Source organism: Typopeltis vanoorti, chromosome 12 (genome assembly GCF_054136105.1).
Source record: "Typopeltis vanoorti isolate ZY-2024b chromosome 12, IOZ_Tvanoo_1.0, whole genome shotgun sequence".
NCBI classification, from domain to species: Eukaryota; Metazoa; Arthropoda; class Arachnida; order Uropygi; family Thelyphonidae; genus Typopeltis; species Typopeltis vanoorti.
This window is the reverse complement of record NC_143560.1, coordinates 80844142-80866644: the sequence shown is the minus strand read 5'-3', so window position 1 is coordinate 80866644 and position 22503 is coordinate 80844142. Positions and strand designations below refer to the sequence as shown.

Here is a 22503-nt window from a genome sequence, read left to right as displayed (position 1 = left end):
CTCCCTAGCCTCATCAATCTCTTGGAGTACCTTTCCATCAATGTAGTACACAGCTGGTATTCTTTTAATCCCAAAATGCATGACTTTACACTTTTCCACATTGAATTGACATCCATTATCTTTTGCCCATTTTACTAGCCTATCTAAATCATCCTGCAAACTTTCAACATCAGCTTGATTTTTTATTGCACTACACAACTTTGCATCATCAGCAAACAACTGAATATCTCCCTCCAAGCCATTTCCTATATCATTTATATACAAATTAAACAACATTGGCCCAAGCACAGAGCCCTGAGGCACGCCACTGGTCACTTGCCTCATTCTGTACTCGGCTCCTCCATACACCACCTTATGGTATCTCTCCCTGAGCCATTCTCCTATCCATATCACCAAGAGTTGTACAGTAGGAGCCCTCCCTTGATGAGCCTTAGGGCTCCCTGGAGGTGTTATGTAATAATAATAATAATAATAATATAATCTTAAAAAAAAAAAAAAAAAAAAAACGATTTCGGAACCTACCCAACTTTTTATGTGATCTGAGTCTCGCATAACTCGATTTATATGATGCAGCATTTTTGTGGAACCTAACATGCGTGTTATATGAAGGTTACCTGTATTATATGCAAATGAAATATTTTTTTGTTGCATTTTTTTCAAGAAAATGTGAGAAAAATTATGTACATGTATTGCACTGATTTCTGTACAATAAGTGTAGTTTTTTTAGAAGATTCAGCCAATGGGGGACACACCCTTAAACAGGTGTGCCACCCCTGCTCTGGGATGTGTGCAAACTTATTGATAGTTGATATGGCAGCCAATGATAATGCTTTGTTGGAAGTTGATTTAATATAAACCACTCTTCATTTTCAGCTGGTGTTCAGTATTCAAGAAAACTGGAGAAATCAGTATAATTTTTTTTTTGCAGCATAGTTTATATGATATGCATGTATATTTAAGTATATACCAGAAAATACTTATGGATGACTGTCCTAAATTAACTGTTCCTCCATAATCCTTCACTGTATGCAAACAGGATACACCACAGTGATGTGAAGATTGTTGCTGGGATCAGAAGACCCTTTTAGTTTTTTGCATTCTTTTCAGGTTATACTGAAGTCTCTGACCATGATATGAAAATTCTATGGAAAATTGGGAAAGGATAGGAGTATCATAAGTGGGCAGTACTGTATTCAAAACTGAGGATATTAGAGGTGTGACATTATTGGCATTCAAAAATTTATAACTTAATCAAGGTAATGTGGTAATTTAAATAGGTGACATGCCCTTTAAAGTACTCCGCTTTATTCACATACATGAAAAAGTATTTAATTTTTTATGTATGATTATTTTCCATGAGAGCTGTTTGGCATTATTGCTTCTAGTTACTTCAGTGCTATCCTCATCACTAAAGAAACTAGAAGCATTACTGCTGCAGAGACAAAAGGCATTCAAGTACTTCTGAATTTCTGCTGTTATTTTACCACCTATGTATGTTTTGCTTAAATATTGAGGTAGTCTTTTTTATGTAGTATATGTATTGGTTATACATTAAATAGATAGCCTTAATCCAGTTTATTCTAGTTTGTTTAATGGTATTGATTCACATCACAGAATGATAAGATAATAAATATTTATTAACTTATTAGCTGATATTTTGCTGGTATTATATCCAGCATCTTCAGAGCACACGACAGTTTTGTTACAGTACACAAAACGGCACTTTGGTATAAACGTGGGAATAGTTTAAAAGAAAAAAAAAAGTTGTAATGGTCAACACAAGGAACTAAAGTTCTGATTAGCATCGTCTATTGTTGGATAGAGAGAGAGAGAAAAACAAGTATTAATTAGATCTTAATGACTATCTCCCAGATTTTTGGTAAATTGATACAGCCATATTAGTTGAGGTTTGGAGTATGTTTTAAAACTGTTACTGATTCCAAAAACAATCTCTCTCTGACTTGCTACTTGTGTAGCACTTTTGTTTTCTTCCATTTGAAGAAAACAAAAGTGCTACAAGCAAACATGCCTTGGATACCACCTTCCATTGAAGGTGGTATCCTAGCATTTTTTATGTTCACCAAGGTGGATGTCAATATATCCTCCTGTCTGTCCATAGTAAGCTAGGTCACAAGAACAACACACTTCATAATACTCCTGGATGTGATAAGAGGAGTTTGTCCATAAGTGAGCGAATGAGAGTTTCCAATTTGATGTGTGTGTTAAGGCTTAAGTGCTGAAAGGACATCATGTTGGAGGTTTAATGGAATATTTACAGCACTAGGAAAGGATTAAAAACTGATTTTAATGCTTCCAATATTTCTTCTCAATCACTGAGACATTTTCAGGGATTACAAATAACACTTGTAACACACATACACACACACACAAATACAACACAATACTAAATGAAACGTGGGTTACTCAAAAGTCCTATCTAGATGGTGTGTCTATGGGTGTTTGTAGGAGGCCTTGGATGTAAAGTAATTGTCAGATGTCCTACTTTATATCCTAGGCTATCTACAAATGCCCATAGAGGGCGTATTGTTACTTGCCGCAAAATACAAACCACCATCAAACACTTATTTTAAAAAAAGTTTTTTTCAAGTGACATTTTCATCTTATTACTTTTTAATAATAAAGGCTATATGTATGTGTATTACTAAATATTTTAAATATTATATTAAACATTTATTCAATCTTTCATTTATAGGCTTTTGGGATGCATGATGTCATTGGCTGTCATTTGAATCTGGACCAAGGAATAGTAAAATTCTCAAAAAATGGTTAGTAGAATATGTATCTTTTTTTAAAACTGAAATAGACATAATGTTGATCTTTTTGTGAAATGACGGAGTTGAATTGATTTAATTAAGTCAGTTAAAATTCCAAAAATTCAAGGAATGGATTTTTGTCTGTTTATTCCACTTTTGTGTATTTTTAAATTTTTTTTTATTTATTTTTTTTTTTTCGTGTTGATTAGTTTAATCTGGTTGGGGTGGGTAATAAGCCTCTGGCATGGAAGAGGGTAGTTGACTGGCTGTGAATAATGTAATAGAATATGGTAAAAAAAAATGTGACATATGGGAGGGACATTATGCACTATGTTTTTGTTCTACAATTTGTTCTGCTGCTATTTAATTTGTATATTTAATGATGTTGTGGATGGTTTGAAGAGGAATGTTTAATTGCTTGCTGATAATGCAAAGGTAGGAATTGCATTAAGAAATGATTGACATAGTATTAATTCAGGATAACTTGATATATTAGTAATATGGACAGAGAAGAATGGATTTTGCTTGCATGTTGTTGAGTGTAAAGTTTTACATTTTAGACTGAAGAGATTATAGGCTGTTGTATCTAGATTCTTGGGTATGCACTTTTGGAATTTGTAAAGAGGAATCTAGGTATGGTAGGAAATTAAAGTTCAAGATGTATATATTGCAAAGTTATTACTATATCTGTTGTAAATACTGCCTTTTCCCCTCTTGAATCAACTACATTAGCACAAGCCTGATTGCCTGATATTCATGGAGATGCAGAAACAGAAGAAGAGTGCAGAGAGAAGTGAATAATTAAGTTTATGGAATTTCGAATAGGGCAGAGTTCGGCCAAAAAAAAAAAAAGAAAAAAAAAGAAAGATGCTATAGAGATGCACGTTTCAACTGATTCATCCTGGATCACAAGAAAATTATTATTTTTAATGCACAGACACCTCCTTGGAGTCAGAGGTCCTTGGAAGACCTAAATTATCCACATAATGTGTGTTATGCCTCTCATTGATAGATAAAGTACTAAAATGATAAAGTCAATTACTATTGCAACTCATTTGCCACTTTGGAAGTGAAAAATTTGTTCTTCACACCCTTGCTAACCACACTCTTATTCAACTTCCTCTATATCAATCCTATAAATCTCTTTTAATAACTTAAATTTTTCTATCATAATCCACTTATCAACTGGCTTTTACACAAAGTCTGAAATTATCATTATTCCATTCCACAGGCCACTTGAAATTTTGGTTGCTCACTTTTAAATCCTGTCTACAACTTTTCATCTAAAAGAAACATAAGTGATAGACCTGAGCCAGTAATATGCATGCAGCCAAACCAAAGCCTTATAAAGAGGAATAATAGCTGCTTTATCTGTATTTGTATGTTCAGTAATCCTATGAGATACCTTGGCTACCTTAGCAATATGCCCTCTGAACTTCAACTTGCTATCTACTGCCACCCCCAGATTAATTTAAGCTGTTCTTTGTAAAGTATATGGCTTGTCTGTCAACCCATTTTTGTATGAGAGTTCCTACACCTTGTCTGAAGCCTTCACAACCACACCAGAGATACTGATAGGTCAGTAGTTAGACACATCAGTTTTTGCACTATCCTTGACAGTAGGACTGCCACACATTCTTTCCGTTGATGCGAGATCTCTCCCGAGCTGAGAATTATGTCATATAGTCAGGTCATGGTCCTGACCAGTTCATCTGAACATTCCTTTAACATATTCTGATATCCCATCTGTACCTATTGCTAAATTCTTAGGTTATACAACAACTCTAGAATCTCTTTCTAATGTACATCTATCTCTTCATCCAATATAGTGATAATACTGTGTGCCATTGCAAACATCAGGTTGACAGATCTTAGCAAAGTGAACACTCATGACTTGACTTGAACAGTTGCATCTACTTCTTCTGACACAAGCATTCTGTCTGCATTCAGTAAAGTTATTCTTTCACATTTATTCTTTCTTTTATTTGTTGCATAACAATAAAATTCTTTTGGATTGCCTTTCACTTTTACAGCATATTTATTTTTATACTCCAACTTTGCTTTCCATACAATACTTTCAACTTTTCTTTGTTATGCATTCTTAGTCACTTGGGAATATTGCATTTTAAGGCAGTATATTGATCTATTAAATATGCAGTAAATCCTGCTAATTCAAACAGATAATTAAATGCATCTTTTAAGATCCTTTTTCTCTCGTTAAACTGCTTTTTTGTCCTCAAACATTTTGGACTTTTCAGAACTTCATCACAAACTTTGAATTTTCAACACAGTAATGCAAAATTGATGGCTCTTAACTTTATACTGAATATGTGATGCCATCAGTTGTAAAATATCTCAGATTGATGTAACTTGTCTCGTCAAACAAAATATTTATTCTTTGTGCATGAAATCAAAAGTATCACATCAGTCTCCATAGTCAGTATATTCAGCTTGGGAGGCTCACTTAACTAACAATATTCAACCTTAAATTCCTTAACACTCCCAGCATTCATAATACATTCTACTCGGACACAATTCTGGGATGACCTCTTCTCCTCTCATCATTCACTCTTTTTATAATTCCCTCTATGTTAATCCAGTAAAATCTCTTCACTAACTTAAATGCCTCTATCATATCATATCTCTTTTCTAACTGTTCACCAAACTCTGCAATTTACATTCCTTCAGCCCTTCCCCATAACTGACATCTCATAGGTCACTGGCCACTCAGCTCTGAATCGTTTCCACATCATGTTAAAAACTAGGTGCCAAATCTGAGTACATTAGACCATGTGTGTTCTGACCAATGCTTTATATCAGTGTTTTCCAAATTTTTCCTACAACGGAACACTTCACAAATCCTGAAATTTTAATGGAACACCTTGGTTAGAGTTGAGTATCATCGGTCTCATTTTCAGTGTAAAGCTAAGTGCATGCTATCCCCGAAGCAGGTGATAATGTGTATTGCATCACAAAAATGCGACAGTGCACACTACAGGTGTGCCAGGCCACAGCACATTGCATTGACCTTGCTTGTGACTGCACATTTCTTAGAATAGATACCTCCGTACTTCACTCGCCCTCTGAGATGTTGACAACCATGGGTGGCTGAGTCAAGGCCAGCGCGTGCTGGCCTTAACAACACAATCCACATGCAAAATGAGGAGCACCTGATTTTCAAATATGTTTGAACTTGTCGCAGCATTTAAAACCATCCCAGGCTCATATTAATTTTGATAATTTTTCGCGGAACACTTATTCGCTTTCCGCAGAACACAGTTTGGGAAATCCTGCTTTATATAATGGCATGACACAACCATTATCCCTACTTGTCAGAGTACTTATCACAGCAGCAATGCATTCTGCAGGCTTTGCAATATATGCAGTGCATATCACCTCTAAAGTTTAGTCTGTTGTTGACCATCACATCCACATCTTGAATCTCATCCACTTCATGTAGTACAGCTCCACCACTGTAGCACGCAATCTTATGTCTCCAACTCCAAAGTGTAACACTTTACCCTTATCAAGACTACAACCCCATTCATTTGTTCAAGTTAAAAATCTATTCAGATCTTCCTGAAGAGAATTAACATCAGCAGCACTCCTTATAATTTTCCCCAACTTCATGTCATCAGTAAATGATGAGAATTCCCAGTCAGTTCAGATGAAATATCATTAACAAGTTAAACAACATGAACCAAAGAACAGAACTATGGGGATGCACTGCTAGTTGTCTTTCTTTTTTTTAATACACTTCTGCATCTTGCACAACTTGCTGGTATCATTCAGAGTGCCTGTCTCCAATCCATCTGACTAATGTATTATCCATCCCCATCCTGTACTGCTTGTACACAAGACTTATGTAATCTATCAAATGAATGCTTTTGCAAAAGTCAAACTGCATCATTGTATATCAATTTCCCTTATCCAATACATTCACTACCTTGTATTTGTATTATTATTGTATTTAATTTCATTCTATAGTATAGAAGAATGAAATTAAATGTCAATTTAATGCTTTCAGTAATATTTTTCAGTCTGTCATAGATGTATCTTGGGATAATGTGGAGATAATGTGCTAGGATGAAACATTATAGTAGCATCCACTGTTATTCATCATTTTTATATCACATTGTGAAGAAAGTAGTATTAGACCTGATATCAAAATTGGAGATATTCAACTCAGCCCTTTATGCAGATAATGTTATATTCTTAAATAAATCTAGTACAAGTCTTCAGGATTTCCTTACTAAATTGAATAACTGCTGTAATAAATTTGGTACAAAAATCAGTATTAGATTAATATATAGTAATAATAAGACAACGAAAATAGGCAGGAATGTAAAACATTTTAACAGTTGAGGCAAAATTTTTAGTGAAGATTGTGCTCCACTAATGCCTTTAATTCCCCAAGTGGATTAGGTGAGGCTATTATAGCTGTATCTAACTTTTGAAGGGACAGCCAACCTCTGTAAGCCACTCAGAGATAGCTGGCCCAAGGCTATCACCAATTTTAAATAAACAGCATCCAGTGAAGAGAGTGTGACAGATGGGTGTCACCACAGCATGGTCCCTAATGCAATATATTATTGTCTGAAATAGTGTGGATTCTATGGCTGATTTTCTTGAGTTTATGGGACAAAAAGCTGAGTATCCAGGATTAAAAACCCTCTTGCTCATGCCAGAGGTTGATTAATTTGGGAAGTGGTCAAAGAAAGGGATAGAAAAAGTTCCTGTAGTTGGTGATTAGAATTGAACTTGGAATGTAATCTTTTTTGGGGCAGTCTAGCTGCAAACACCATTTCCACAGGCCTCTTTTAGTGAAGATTTTTGTGATGATGGTAAATTAAATATGGAACACATTCAGCAAAGCTGGTCTGTTTCAAAATCAATTGAATAGATTTATATGGAATAAGAGAGAAATTAGTCAAACACTAAAGTAGCTGTATACAAGGCATTGTTCTGACCAATTTTAACTTGTAGATCTAAAAGCTGGGTTAGAAATAACACTGGATCGAAGACTGGAGACCACAGATATTAGAGGTCTGAGAAGAATTAGGGAAGTGAACATGAACAGAAGACACCTGTGGAAGAATAATGAAGAATAAAAAGTGAAGATATTACAAGGGTTGTTTGAAAAGTTTGGCAAAAAAATAAGTTAAGCACATTTTTTTGAAAAAAATCACCTTTATTTCTCAACTTAGTCTCCATCGAGGTCTACACATTTGGTCCAGCGAGTTTCCAATTTTTTCATCCCATCTAAAAAGTAGGATTTGTTAAATTGTACAAAATAGTCATTGACAGCCTTGATGGCATCCTTGTTTGAGGAAAATTTTTTCCCACAGCCAAATTTTTAAGTTTGGGAACAAGAAGAATTCAGACTGGTCCAAGTCCGGAGAATATGGCGGATGTGGAACCAACTCGTGCCACAATTTGTGCAATTTTGCCATTGCAACAGCCGTTATGTGGGACGGTGCATTGTCATGATGAAAGAGCACTTTTTTTGTGTGCCAGTCTTGGCCATTTTTTCTTCAGTTCTTCTTTTAAATGGGCCAGCAATGACACATAATAGACACCTGTCTTCCCTTTTCCAAATAGTCTATCATGATAATTCCTTGGGAATCCAAAAAACAGTGGCCATCATCTTCCCAGCTGACAAAACAGTCTTTGCTTTTTTTCGGTGCTCTTTTACTGGGCATTGTCCACTATTTTGACTGCTGATTGGACTCGGGTGTGTAATAGTGGATCCAAGTTTCGTCTACAGTCATGAATCAGCACAAAAATCCTGCAAATTGCAATTAAACATTGCCAAACACTGCATCGAAATGTCTTTTTGTGTGTGTGTGTTTGATCGACAGTCAACAATCAACACCTATCACGCACACAGCTTTTTCATGTACAATTTTTCGTGCAGGATGTTATACACCTGTTCAGATGAGATGCCTAGAATCTCAGAAATCTCATGCACTTTCACTCGGCAGTCTTCTATAATGATACCATGGATTTTGTCATTTCCTTTGTAATGACCAGTCGGGTGTCCGGAGCACGCTTCATCTTCGATGGACTTATGACCACATTTAAACTCGTTTATCCAAAAATAAACAGTCTTTAATGCTGGTGCAGAGTTCTTGAACTGCATCTAACTTGGCTTTGATCTGCACGGCCATCCACTTCAAATAAAAGTGTTTATTCACTGCACGAAAATGCGAACACAGTCATTTTAAATATTTGCCACACAAGAACTATGTGTTGCACATGTCTAAAATTTTTCCAGGGGGTCATGAAAAAGAGTGATACATGGTGACACTGGTATGAATGAATGAATTGTGTCGCTGTCTATTGGAAATTTACTAAACTTTTCAGACAATCCTCGTAGGTAACAACTTGTTTCTAGGACAGAAGTTACTATTTATAGACCAGTTTGTATATCTTCAGTTGCAGTCGGAGTGTTGGAAAAATTGGTTAGGAATAAAATACAGGATTGGGTTGAGACAAGATTTGCTATAATAGTCAGCATGGGTTTGTGAAGGGCACAAACCCATGCTTGCTTCAGCGATATACTTTTATTTTATAAGGTGACAAATGTGTTGAATAAGGGATATTCATATATTTTTCTTAAACTTTGCAAAGCATTTGAATAGATTACCACATAACAGATATTGGTGTATAAGCTGCAGAAGATGGGATTAGATAACAGATTGGTTAGATGGATTGAAAATTTGCTTTCTGAAAGATAATAGTAAGTTGTGTATGATGGAGCAGTGTCTCAGAAAAGGAAGGTGACCAGTGGCATGCCTCAGGGTTCTGTTCCTGTGCTCCTACTGTTCGACTTATTTGTGAAAGATATTTTATCTGGATTGACTGAGGATCTTCAAATATTTGCTGATGATGCAAAGTCAGGTAGAATTATTAGGAGTATTGCTGATGTTAATTCTCTACAGGAAAATTTGAATAGACTTTTAGCTTGGACAGATGAGTGGGGTTGTAGTTTTAATATTAATAAATGCAAGGTGTTACACTTTGGAGTACAGAGAGATAAGACTACATGTCATATTAGTCAGTGGCGTTGCTAGAGCTTTTGCTGCCCGGGGTACCCCTGAAATAGCTGCCCCTCTCAATATACACCAAAAATGCTACAAAAAGTAAAACTTATTCTTTACCTGTTAGAGTAAGCTAAAAACTACAAAAAGTTTTAACCTTACGTATAGAGTAAGGTTAAAAATACCGTCCCCCCCCAGCTATGCCACTGATATTAGTGGAGCTGTGCCCACTGATATTAGTGGACACAGCTCCACTAATATTCTGTTATCTTTCAGAAAGCAAATTTTCAATCCATCTAACCAGTCTGTTATCTAATCCCATCTTCTGCAGCTTATACACCAATCTGTTATGTGGTAATCTATTCAAATGCTTTGCAGAGTTTAATTAAAGTATATGAATATCCCTTATTCAACACATTTGTCACCTTATAAAATAAAAGTGGATTGCAGAAGCAAGCTTGGGTTTGTGCCCTTCGCAAACCCATACTGACTATTATAGAAAATCTTATGTCTCAACCCAATCCTGTATTTTATTCCTAACCAATTTTTCCAACACTGGCTACAACTGAAGATATACAAAATGCTACAAAAAGTTTTAACCTTACGTATAGAGTAAGGTTAAAATTACTGCCCAATGCAGACTGCCCCCCCCCCCCCCCTAGATGCACCACTGACATTAGTGGAGCTGTACCCTTGGAACTTTAGTACATCACCCCAAGTGATGTACTAAAGTTCCAAGGGCACATCGCATGGGTGGTAATGACTGCACATCATATTGCTGCTATGATAAAAAGTACATGGTGGTAATGCCTCTATATAAGGCATGGACTATTGTGCTCAGAGTTGGTTGCCTGGATGGTACAGAAGGGTGTGAGTAGTAGATTTTTTTTATGTGGAGAGTTGTTAGTGAGTGGAATGTGTGTCTGTGTGCGTTGGCATAGCGCATTGTAAGTGCAGGGAGTTAATAACTTCAAAGTTCATTATGATAGACATGTTTCTGGTTAAGTGGGTCTTCCATGTAGGCCCACTACATAAGTGGGCCCCCATGCCCACTATATAAGTGAATAGATAAGTATTTATCTCTTCACTTATGAAATAAATATTTCTGGAAATTTTCCATGTTACTCTAAAATAATATTGATATTTATGGCTATTTTGCCTATTTTCATAAGGAGTACATCGATGTATTACATCATTGGCTTTTTCACTCCAGTTAAATGAAAACATTGATCATCATCATCAAATTTCTGCCATGTATCCTCAAGGGGTGTACAGGATATGATATCATTATCAGATATTATATTTCTATCATCTAAGGTACATTGTACCATATCAATCCCTATACCTTGGTCTTCCTCTGCGTCATTTTCCTGCCAACCTCGCAGAGAACACTAACCTCCAATTTTTGCATGTGCACACACACACACACACACACACACACACACCACCATTTCATCATATTAAGTTTTTCTCTTTTATCTAATTTCTTACTTGAACTCTGAACAGCCCTTAATTTTATACAGATTATAAAGTCTTCCCCCTCCCTCCCCATTTGGTGCTGTTCTCACATGTGGAGAACAGCATTTTTAGAACCTTAAGGTATTTCCTTAATGATTCTAAAAATATTTGGCTTTGTACAAAAGTCTCCAATTAGGTTGATTAATAACCCGTACTCTAAGGGTCAAAGCTGAAAAAATAAGAGGAGACCTCCACATAGCCTTTAAAGGAATGCGGAGAACTGACCAGGGCCTCTGACCTAATGTCCAATCCTCACCTTCTCATGGTGCACCCTGTTGGGTATCTACCTGGATACTGAACGAACGAGGATGGGCTGGCAATTTGGGATTTAGCCAACCAAATTGTATTCTTATTGCCTTAAACCAATATAGAAAATGATGGTACAACATGACAAAATTTCATATCGGCTGAGACGTCGCCCGGTTAAACAAGGCCCCCATTGTTTTCACCAGGGAACCAGGGCGAACAGCGAAAAGTCAGCTACTGGAACAAATCTGAAAGCACACCCCAACTCAACATCACCAGAGTTAAAGATCAGTATTATCAACATAAGAAGCCGGAATACAAAGAAATGGAGCTAGCTGAGGAATTAGATAAGTACCAGATCGACATAGTAACTGAAACAAAAAATACAAAAACTCGTGAGATCTTTCTGAACGATAAATACAAAATGTTATATTCAGGAAATGACAATCAAGGAAAAGAAGGAGTAGCCATAGTATTCAACACAAAATACGAGGCTAATCTTCTTGAATGGCAGTCAGTCTCAAGTAGAGTAATGTGGGCAAATATGAGAATGGGGGACTGAACAATGAGACTTATTTGTGCCTATGGTTCCCACAGAAGGTTCTACTAAGGTAGAAGTGGAGGAATTTTTTGAGGCTTTAGAAAAATCAACTGACACAATGAAAAAGGAAAAGTTGGTCCTTGTTGGGGATCTAAATAGAAGAGTAGGAAATTATTGTGAGACATACAAAAATATTTTGGAAAAATTTGGAGAAAAGAGCAAAGCCAATAATAATGGCAAATATCTGTTGGATTTCTGCACAGAACATGGACTGGTTATTACTAAAACCATGTTCCAACATAAAAATGTGCACAAATTCACATGGAGAGAAGAAGCAAGGAATAAGAAAAGTCTCATTGACTATGTTAATGTTGATAGTGATGTTTTCTCCCCGGTGCAGAACACCGGAGTGTACAGAGGATTTGAAATTGGAAGTGATCACTATTTAGCCTTGAGCAGGATAAAATTGAATTTCATATCGAAAAGAATAACATGTAAGAAAGTTTTAAAGCAAAGAAAAGTTGAGCAGCTCTCAGATGTGAACTGTAGACTAAAATACACAAAAATTATTGAAGAAAAACTGAGTTTCAGAACAGGAATCAAACCTTGGAGATTGAGTCGCAAACTGAAGAAAACATTGATTGATTCTGCCAGAGAGGCATGTTGTGAGGTTGTCTGCAAGGATAAAAAAAATCAGAACTCCCTGGTGGACACAGGAAGTTAAAGAGGCAGTGAAGGAAAAGAAGAAAGCATATAGAGAATACAGAGACAAATGTAAGAAAGCTAAACACTGTGTAAAACTAGCTAAACAAAAGTCATAGGTTGACTTTGGCAAGAACACAGAAAATAAATATCAAGAAGGTGGCAAGATATTCTGGAGGTTGTTGAAGAAGCTTAGAAATGGAGGTAAGAGTGCTGTAAAAGGAGTTAGAGATGATAAAGGTTACATGAAAACAGGAGAAAAAGATATCCTAGAAGTATGGAGTAATTACTTTTAAAACTTGCTAAATGAAACAAGCAGTGATAGCACAGTGGTAAAAAACACTCAACAGGCATACAGTCAGGAATAGTAAAAGAATAGTGAAGTAGTAAAAGCCATCAAAGGCCTGAAATATGGAAAATAATTTTGAATTCTGTTTAAGTGAATATACCACCTGAGATTAGCCTTGCTAATGCATTCCTGGATGCTGACAATGTCAAGTTCTTTCCTAATATTCTCGTTTTTAATATGATATTAATATTGATAGCATCTGTTCACGCCTCTAATCTTTTTCAGGACTCTCATATATGTGGTCTCTAGTCTTTGGTCAAGTGTTTTACTTCTGACCCAGCTCTCAGATCCATAAGTTAAAACTAGTTTGAAGACTGTCTTGTATAGAGCTAATTTAGTGTTCCGACTAATTTCTCTTTTATTCCATATGAATTTATTCAATTGACTTCCCACCATACCAGCTTTGCTGATTCTGTTGTCTATTTCTATATTTAATTTACCATCTTCAGTAAAAATCGTGCCTAAGTAGCTGAAATGTTTTCTTGTTCTATAGGTTCTCCATTCACAATACAGCTGATATTTTCAATGCTTCTGCCTATTTTCATTGTCTTTGTCTTGTTATTGCTGACCTTCATACCATATCTATCACAACAGTTATTCAATTTAGTCAGGGAATCTTGCAGGCTTGTAGCAGATTTATTTAGAAGTATAACATCTTCTGCATAAAGCAAAGAGCCGGCATTAACATCTCCAATTTTGATATCAGACTTAATACCACTTTCCTTCATAATGTGATCCATATAGATAATGAATAACAGAGGGGATAATGTACATCCTTGTCTCACACCAGATTTAACATTAAACCATCTTCCTGTACTTCCTTCAATTCTAACTGCTGACTTACAACTCAAATAAAGACTAAGTATTGCTTGATATAATGCCCCATTGGAACCATATAACTGTAGCGTATTGAATAGCTCCTCTCTTGGCACCTTGTAATGCCTTTTCCAGATCGACAAAACTTAAATACAGATCTTTGTTATATTCACATGCTTTCTGAACTATTTGTTGTAAAGAGAAGATTTGATCATGACAGCCTCTATTTGACCTGAATTCAGCTTGTTCTTCACCAAGCTTTTCTTCCACAATTCTTCTCAACCGTTTCTCAAGTATGCTTGCATAGATCTTGCCAGGAACACTCAGTAGGGAAATACCTCTGTAATTCACACATTCAGTTTTATTTTCCTTTTTATATATGGGTACTATGAGAGCTCTATTCCAATCATCGGGAATTCATCCCTGTGTCCAGGCTTTCTGAACTATGCAGTGGCAGCCACCATAAGACTCTTATACCACCATACTTCAGCATTTCTGGTCAAATATCATCTACTCTTGCTGTGCTGTCATCACTGCTTGTTTCATTTAGCAGTTTTTCAAAATAATTACTCCATACTTCAAGGATATCTTTTTCTCCCGTTTTCATCTCACCTTTATCATCTCTAACTCCTTTTACTGCACACTTTCCTCCATTCTAAGCTTCTTCAACAACCTCCAGAATATTTTGCCACCTTCTTGATATTTATTTTCTATATTCTTGCCAAAGTCCTCCTATGACTTTTGTTTAGCTAGTTTTACACAGTGTTTAGTATTCTTGCATTTGTCTCTGTATTCTCTAAGAGCACAAGCTGACTTATTTGACAGGAAAGTTTGATATGCTTTCTTCTTTTCCAATATAGAAAATGTTGTACCATCATTTTCTATATTGGTTTAAGCCAATAAGAATACAATTTGGTTGGCTAAATCCCAAATTGCCAGCCCATCCTCGTTCATTCAGTATCCAGGTAAATAGCCAACAGGGTACACCACGAGAAGGTGAGGATTGGACATTAGATCAGAAGCCCTGGTTGGTTCTCCGCATTCCATTTAAAGGCTATGTGGAGGTCTCCTCTCAGTTATACAGCTTTGCCCTTTAAGCACCCCAAAATCATTGATATGTATTTTAAAAACATAAATTGAAATAAATGTAATATAAATGGTATAATTGTTGACATACCTTAATATGGTGGTATTCAATCTTTCAGATAGTGCAGACCGCATTGAAAATTTCAGCGAAGATCATGGGCCACTAAGCTATACTGCAGTATTTAGAATTGTAAGATGCTTGCCAGATTCACAAGGAATGCTGTGCATTTGATACTTTATATAAAATCCTATAAAAATAAACAAACTCAGCTTTAAGAGCATAGGTAGGAGTTGGGTTCATGATAAGTAAATACAATCAATACTTGAAAAAAGACGATTTAATGAAGAAAAAGTTCCTTTTGTAAAATATCAGTGGAAATTTGGCAATGCTTTTCCTTGACCAGCTTGTCAATGTTGGAAGTCGATATGTGCTGAATATTCTTGAGATGTTGGCCCATAATCTAAGTTCTTGTCTTGGGCTTCACATGCTTCATTCTGGAGAAGAACTGCTCACATAAGTATGTGCTTCCTCACAAAGTGCACATTTTCAAAGCATGCCTGTGATGTTCAACCAGAAATGTAGTCTTTGTAAAAATGTAAGCAAGGATACATTAAATAATTTTTCTCTCAAAGAAGAGTTGTTTTCGAGTTCAAGCAGCAACATTTGTACTGAGCCTGGCATTTCGGCAGCATTTACACTGAATGGCATTGAAAATAAATCTAAAAAAGACTGTTGGTTACGAAAATCACTAAATCTCTCTTCGAACTCACTTTGCAACACGGCTAATTTTGTAGCGTATTCATCAAGAGATGAACAGTTAGACTCAACGAGAAGCTGAAAATGAGTTAAGTCCTTTTTTGTGAGTTGTGCCTCCCAAAGTTTGAGCTTGGCTACAAAAGCTTTGATGTGATCAAACAGAGTGTGCACCAGTTGATCTTTGGATTGTAGCCACTTATTTAGTTCATTGATATGCAACAAGATGTCAGTCACAAAGGCTAAGTCTGTCAACCACTTCGGTCGTTGATTTCTGCAATTGGCTTCCCCTTGGTTTGCATGAACTGCTATATTTCGCTCCTTAAGTCAAAGACTCTTTTAAGAACCTTACCTCTGCTCAACCAACGCACATCACTATGATAAGCCACATTCCATGATCCGTTTCGCACTCTTGGGTAAAGAACTCTTGGAATTGACAATGATTCAATCCTTTTGCCCTAATAATGTTGATGACAACGTATATAGCAAGGCTTATACGTTGGTCATACATAACTGGTAATTAGTTTACGGAATTAACAACGCATATAAAGTATATTAATTAACGGTAACTTTAATAAATAACTTCTATATTTCGGCAACGTCACGTTGCCATCTTCAGGAACATAAAGATATGGTATGTGCATGCAGGCACTAACAAAACCAAATGAGGAAGAAAGCAAGAAACTAATATTGTTCCTAAAGTCCTAATGGTGCCCTCTGGTAGGCTAATTTATTTGACTTCGCAGTTGGGCTGAAGTTCTCAAAATGTAAGTCTCCCAAATTTGGGGTAGTTTCGTGCACCCAAATTTGTTGAGGTTAGGAACGTTTTTCAGAGCTGCTGAAGATTCCTTGAATAATCTTTCATATTTAAACTTGCTGTGGTGTATTATTTTTGTTTTCTTCCAACGAATTCTATGGTGGGTATGTAAGGCATGGTCTGCCAGCCCAGAGCAGCTGTACTGATGAAACCGGATGTAGTCTTTGTGTTCTGAAATCCTGATATTTGTTGTTCTGCCTGTTTGGCCAAAGTAGGACAATTTGCAGCTGCAAAGGACCTGGTATACACCAGCTAGGTCTAGGGGAAGTGGTTGGTCTTTGGTAGAGCGGATAAGGGATGCCAACTTTTTATATGGTCTGTAACAAGAAGTAAGGTCATATTTTCTGAGGATGTTGGTTATTTTCTCAGAGGTGCCCTGGATGTAGGGGATGGTGATAGATTTGAAGTAATCTTTATTGTGGAGGGGGGGAGGGGAGTGGTTTACTGGTTTGAGTATTCTTTGAGTATACTATTACTCCAGTTCTTAGTGGAATATTATTATTCATCTGCCACTTTTACTAGACAGTGATGTTTAATAGGAAGCAGCCTGCTTGCTGAGTAAGGCACTTTGAAAACAATGACAAATGCCTGAAAAAGCATTATTTTTCTCCAGATGTCTCTACAAGTTGTTTTTCAGTCAGTTTGAGGCAATTTGGAATATAGTTATTTCATACATTGTTTTGATCATCCTGCCTAATCAGATAAAAATGAAGGAGTGGCACACTTCTTCCTGCAGAAACTTCTACAGATTGTATCATTTAACTGATTTTTACTAAATTTGGAGTATATTTCTTATGTTGTTTAATTCTTGCCCTGAGAATTGCACAATTAGGCAAAAAGGAAGTTGCAAGAGTGACGGGGGGGGGGGGGGGGGAAATCACATCCTTCAGATACGTCTACAAGCACCCTTGTGCAGTTGTTTAATTCAATTTTGAATATAGTTTTTACTTAAAGTCCTCATTTGTTAAAGTCTGCTTATTTGACAAAAAATGAGAGTGGGAAGATATGGGCACTTCATCCTGAAGATGGGTCACATCACTCTTAACTATTTTGGAAACCAAAAAAAAAAAAAAATTGTAAAATAGTTGTTTCTTAGGCTGATGAAGATTCAGTTTGTATGCATGTGTACCAAAATGAAAAGCAGGGTTGTAAGAGAAGAAATTAAAATGTTACTGAATATATGACATTGCGTAATTCAACCATTTTCAACATTTATTAACCCATTTGATCCCAAGATTTTTTTTTTTTTTTAAATGCAGTTTTTTTCATATTGTTTAGTTGAAAATGTGTCAAAATGCTACACTATACTGACAGTTAAAAAAAAAGAAAAGAAAAAAAAAAGCATAATTATATCTGGATGATTTCAATTGAAGGCGAGTTAGCCGATTTCATACGGAGGTAGCAGGTTTTTTTTCTCCCGGAAACTCGGGTTTTTCATCCCACATACAGACAAATCAGCCCTTCAGAACACACGCAATTTACAGACAAAAATACTAGTTGTGGTGGTGGAGGTGGGCGGTAGATGGCGTTGATGGAGATGATTCATAGTAGAGGTTCGGTGAAGTGGTTGAGACAGTTGTGTCCTCCCGCGATGAGTCTTCAGACTCCTTGGAAGTATCAGGAATAATAATAATAATAATTTTTTTAAAAAATATGTACTCGTATGAGTACAATGGGCAGATCAGGTATCAATATTAGCAAACTGCTTAGCAGAGTGATGCCCAAAATACTTGATCATGGCTTCATTGATTGAGAGACGTTTGTTGAATATGCCAAACTGTCGAAATTTTTTATTTAGTTTATCCATTAGAGGTCTTATTTTATATATTTTATCTATTTGTGAATTATCGGCCAAATGTAGATATTTCTTGATTTCTTGAAAATGGTTCCTTGACATACTGTTGGCCACTAGGGGAACCAGGAAATCCTCATCTAAACATCAATATTGACACTCTCTTGGCAACCTGTGGTATCCACTCAAAAGTAGAATTGTGATAAATACCTTGATGTCTTCTTCAGTTACTTGAAATACATGATTATTATTCTGCGTAGCATACAAATTGGTCTGTTCAGTAATAACGGTAATAATTTCTTTATCGATAAATCTTTCAAATATTTCAACTAGAGTTTTATTTTAGAGTTGGTCCTTCATATACCCTGTAGTTACTGCCATACTGATGTCCAAGAGATCTTCTGTCCACCATACGGGCTCGTTGGTAATTGCTTTATCTTGTGAAGCCAAGCAGCGTTGTCTTATTGTGTCTAGAAGAAGATCATCATCATCATTGCTGTCTGATTCATCACTTGTATAATGAAGCTCTATTTCCCCTGGAACATCATTGGGAAGGTGGTCAAGCTGAAGATCATCGTCATTAATATCCTCATTATCTGTTTGATAATCAACATCGGGAGGAATGATAACTATGGATATATCTTGGTGATTGGAATTTGCTATGTCGTCCGCAGCTAACCCAAGTGTTCTCTAACTTGGGGTCCATTTTTTTCAGAGATACTAAACCTAGAACACAAAAAAAAATATATTGACTCCTTATAAGCCCACCTTTCTCAAATGAGTACAGGTCCATTTTGTACGTGTTCTCAACCCGTAATCAAACAGAGATGCTGATATATAAAAAAATGTATTTAGTACTTACTTTTGTAACACATAAAGTCAGCACATTGAAAAAATATTCGAAAAAACTACAAGAAATAAAGCACTTGAATTATCATACAGGAATTGGCAGGTCAGTTTTAGAATATGTACTGAAAAAGTATGACTACAGCGTCACCTTACTTTTAATTTGCGAAAATGTGGCAGAATAGGGCTTGCTGAAACTGTAACCCTTCCCTGATGATTTGTGCAAGAGATGTCACCACTAGGCCATTTTAGGTGCTGTACCCAAATGAGTATGCTGGGATAAAATGAGTTAAGAGCCTTTATAGCTCTTGGTATAGACAAAGAAGCCCTTTGGTCAAAGACCTGGGTTCAATTCCCATTCATGACGTGAGGAACCTTTTTTCTGGTCTCTTTCGACTAAAGGTGAGTTAGTTGGTCTCATACAGAGGTAGAGGGTTTTTTCCACCAAGAAACTTGGGTTTTCTGTCCCTCAGAACAGGCAAACTGGCCAATGAACATACACGGATATATAGTCATAAAATGTATACTTAATCCCTCATCAGGAGGGCTCAACCAGTCCTAAGGGACAGTGGAGGAATAGGGGGAACCCCCATATGAATGAATAAATAATTTATTTCTGAATTATTTTATGTACTTCGTTTAAAAAAAAAAAAAAAAAAGTCTTGCACAAAAAAATTCCTTGGTACTTAAGCTCACTTTATTTATTTTTTTAATGAGATATAGAGATGAGTTATCAGAAAAGAATTTAATTAAATTCTTTTCTTTTATGACTTTTTTATGTCATTCGTTTTATGTAATTTATTTAATGAATCATTTGAAATGTTTCCCTTATAGGTGTAGATTTAGGTGATGCATTTACCATTCCACAGAACTTGAGAAATACTGCTTTTTTTGCTGCTGTCGTTCTTAAAGTAAGATTCCAAGTTTTTATCCTTTTACAAGAGTGTTTTGCTAGTTGCCATTTTATGATTAAACTTTCATTTTGCTGTAATTTTTAACTTACAAAAAAAAACCTCATTATTTAAATTAACACATCAAAATTCATCCAAAGATCTTTTATATAAAATATGCACAATCTTGAATAATGAATATTTGCATTAGATTTCTAGAGTAAACATCATGTATAAAAATTGTTTGACAAATTAATAATCTTAAGCAGGAAGATGAAGTATTGCAGGAAGAAAGCTACCTACTTTTTACATAGTTTTAGTTTGTAGCATTGTGCTTTTCAAAACATTAAGGTGTGTTAGAACTTGCCTAAGTTTATTGTAAACAAAAATTCTATGGAACTGTGTGCATCCCCAGTTTTTCCCTGTAGATGTTATGTGACATTTAAGTTAAAAGTGGATGCATCAAATTTTTGTTTCATCATAATATTGCATCCTACAGTAACTAGAAATAACATTTGAACATAGGTAATGATGACAGCTCTGAGTATAGGTTCTGATAATTTCCTTGACAAAAACTATATGAACAGGATTTAAAAGAAGTGTGAGATACTTCATTGTTTCAGTTTAATGATTTAGGATGGGTATTCAGTCAACAAATGAAGCACATTATTTTTAGAAATATGTCTAACAGTTGGAGAGTAGAACTTACCCTATGTTCATTGTGAATTTTCTAGTTATTTTCAGTCCTGATGCTGGTTAAAAAAATGGTGTAACATATACTTTTAATTAAAATTTTAATACAAAAGTAATTTTGTCATTACTCCACAGAGAGTACCATACAGATCAGTAACCATTTTTGTTATTTGCCTATGGATCTTTCCAACTTCCACATTCCCAAAAAACAGGTAACGTAATCTGGGCACAAGTTCAGCTGTGATTGTATAGGAGTTTTTTATATATATGAGAGGAAAAGAGAGAGAGAGATATCTGTTTTGATCATTTTTGGGATATGTTCTTTGATTTTCATCTGTCTGTCCACTATTACTCCCCAAATTCTTAGGCTTATTCTGCAGCCTATTTTCATCTTCTGCACAGTTTGTCATCTCAAAATGTTTAACCTTACATTTTGCCACATTAAACTTACAACCATTTTTCTTTATCATATTGTTAATCTGTTTAAACTATTCTGTAGGATCTCTGTATCATCTTTATTAACTATTGCCCTCTCCAGTTTTGCATCATCAACAAAGAACTGGATATTCCTCTTCACATAATTCTCTGTATCATTAATGTATAAATTAAAACACAGTGGTTCAGGTAGACAGCCTTATGGCACATCACATGGCAATCTCTCTTGGATTAACTGCAGGATTCTACTTCAATGCAAATCATTGTCTATTTTTCTGCCATCTTCTTGTCCATACTAACCACACTTTGAACCACTTCTCTTGAACTTACTGTATGCATAAACCAGGTAAAAAACAAGGGGGGAGGCATTTAATTTAAAACTTATTTCATGATGATTATCTCGTCAGAAATAAACATTAGTGCTTTCTTTCTACCAGTCTCTGGCAAGTCACATGATACTATTGTAAACCTTTGGGAGAAAACTGTGTTAACTATGTTTACAGTTTTCTCCCAACGGTCTTTCTACACATGCTTAACTAATGAGTAGGGGAGTGCAAAGCTCATTACAAGGATGTAAAGAGAAAGTTTAAAATAAAACTACTAAATTAGAAATAAAATAAAAATTAAGAAATTTGCATATAGAGTACAATTAAGATTATTCTCATAAAGTGAATACAAAAATGTGCGTGTAGTATCTATGTATGAAAATGCATACTTATATATAAAAATACATCTATCTGTGTGTGTGTATGTGCGTTTGTGTGTTATTATATAGGTATCTACTTGGAGTCAGGTGATTCATCAAAAGAGACCCATTATTCACACACTACTTATCATATCTCTTCTTAAACTCATTCATTCTTAAACCCTCTCATTCTCTCCCACTCTCTTGTCATGCCATGTATTGTCTCTTGTTATATATTGAAAAAGAAGTCTTTAATGTCAGTCTTATAAAACTCTTTAATATGTTTTTATTAGTGAGGAACATTTTATATGATTTTTGTCTCCACTTCAGAGGATCTTATTTTTCTGTCTGTGTAGATAACTTCACAATATATAACCCTAGCTGTTAGTTTTCTTCAGGGATCATGTATACCTTGAAACTGTAACTAAGAGGAGGAGACTCAATATTGACTATAAATTACGGAGAGAAATGATTGGGCTTCTTTCACGTTGTCTATTCTTTACCTATCTTTAACGC

General features: G+C 35.6%; 1 protein-coding gene across 1 annotated transcript in view; it reads left to right on the top strand.

The window, feature by feature from the left end:
* The window catches only part of Ddx1 (ATP-dependent RNA helicase Ddx1), a 336696-nt gene that overhangs the window by 94989 nt on the left and 219204 nt on the right, over positions 1-22503 (top strand). The window contains exons 9-10 of the mRNA XM_090401751.1: positions 2714-2786; positions 20119-20195. Coding sequence (XP_090257877.1) covers positions 2714-2786; positions 20119-20195 — 150 coding nt within the window. The remainder of the gene's footprint in view (positions 1-2713; positions 2787-20118; positions 20196-22503) is intronic.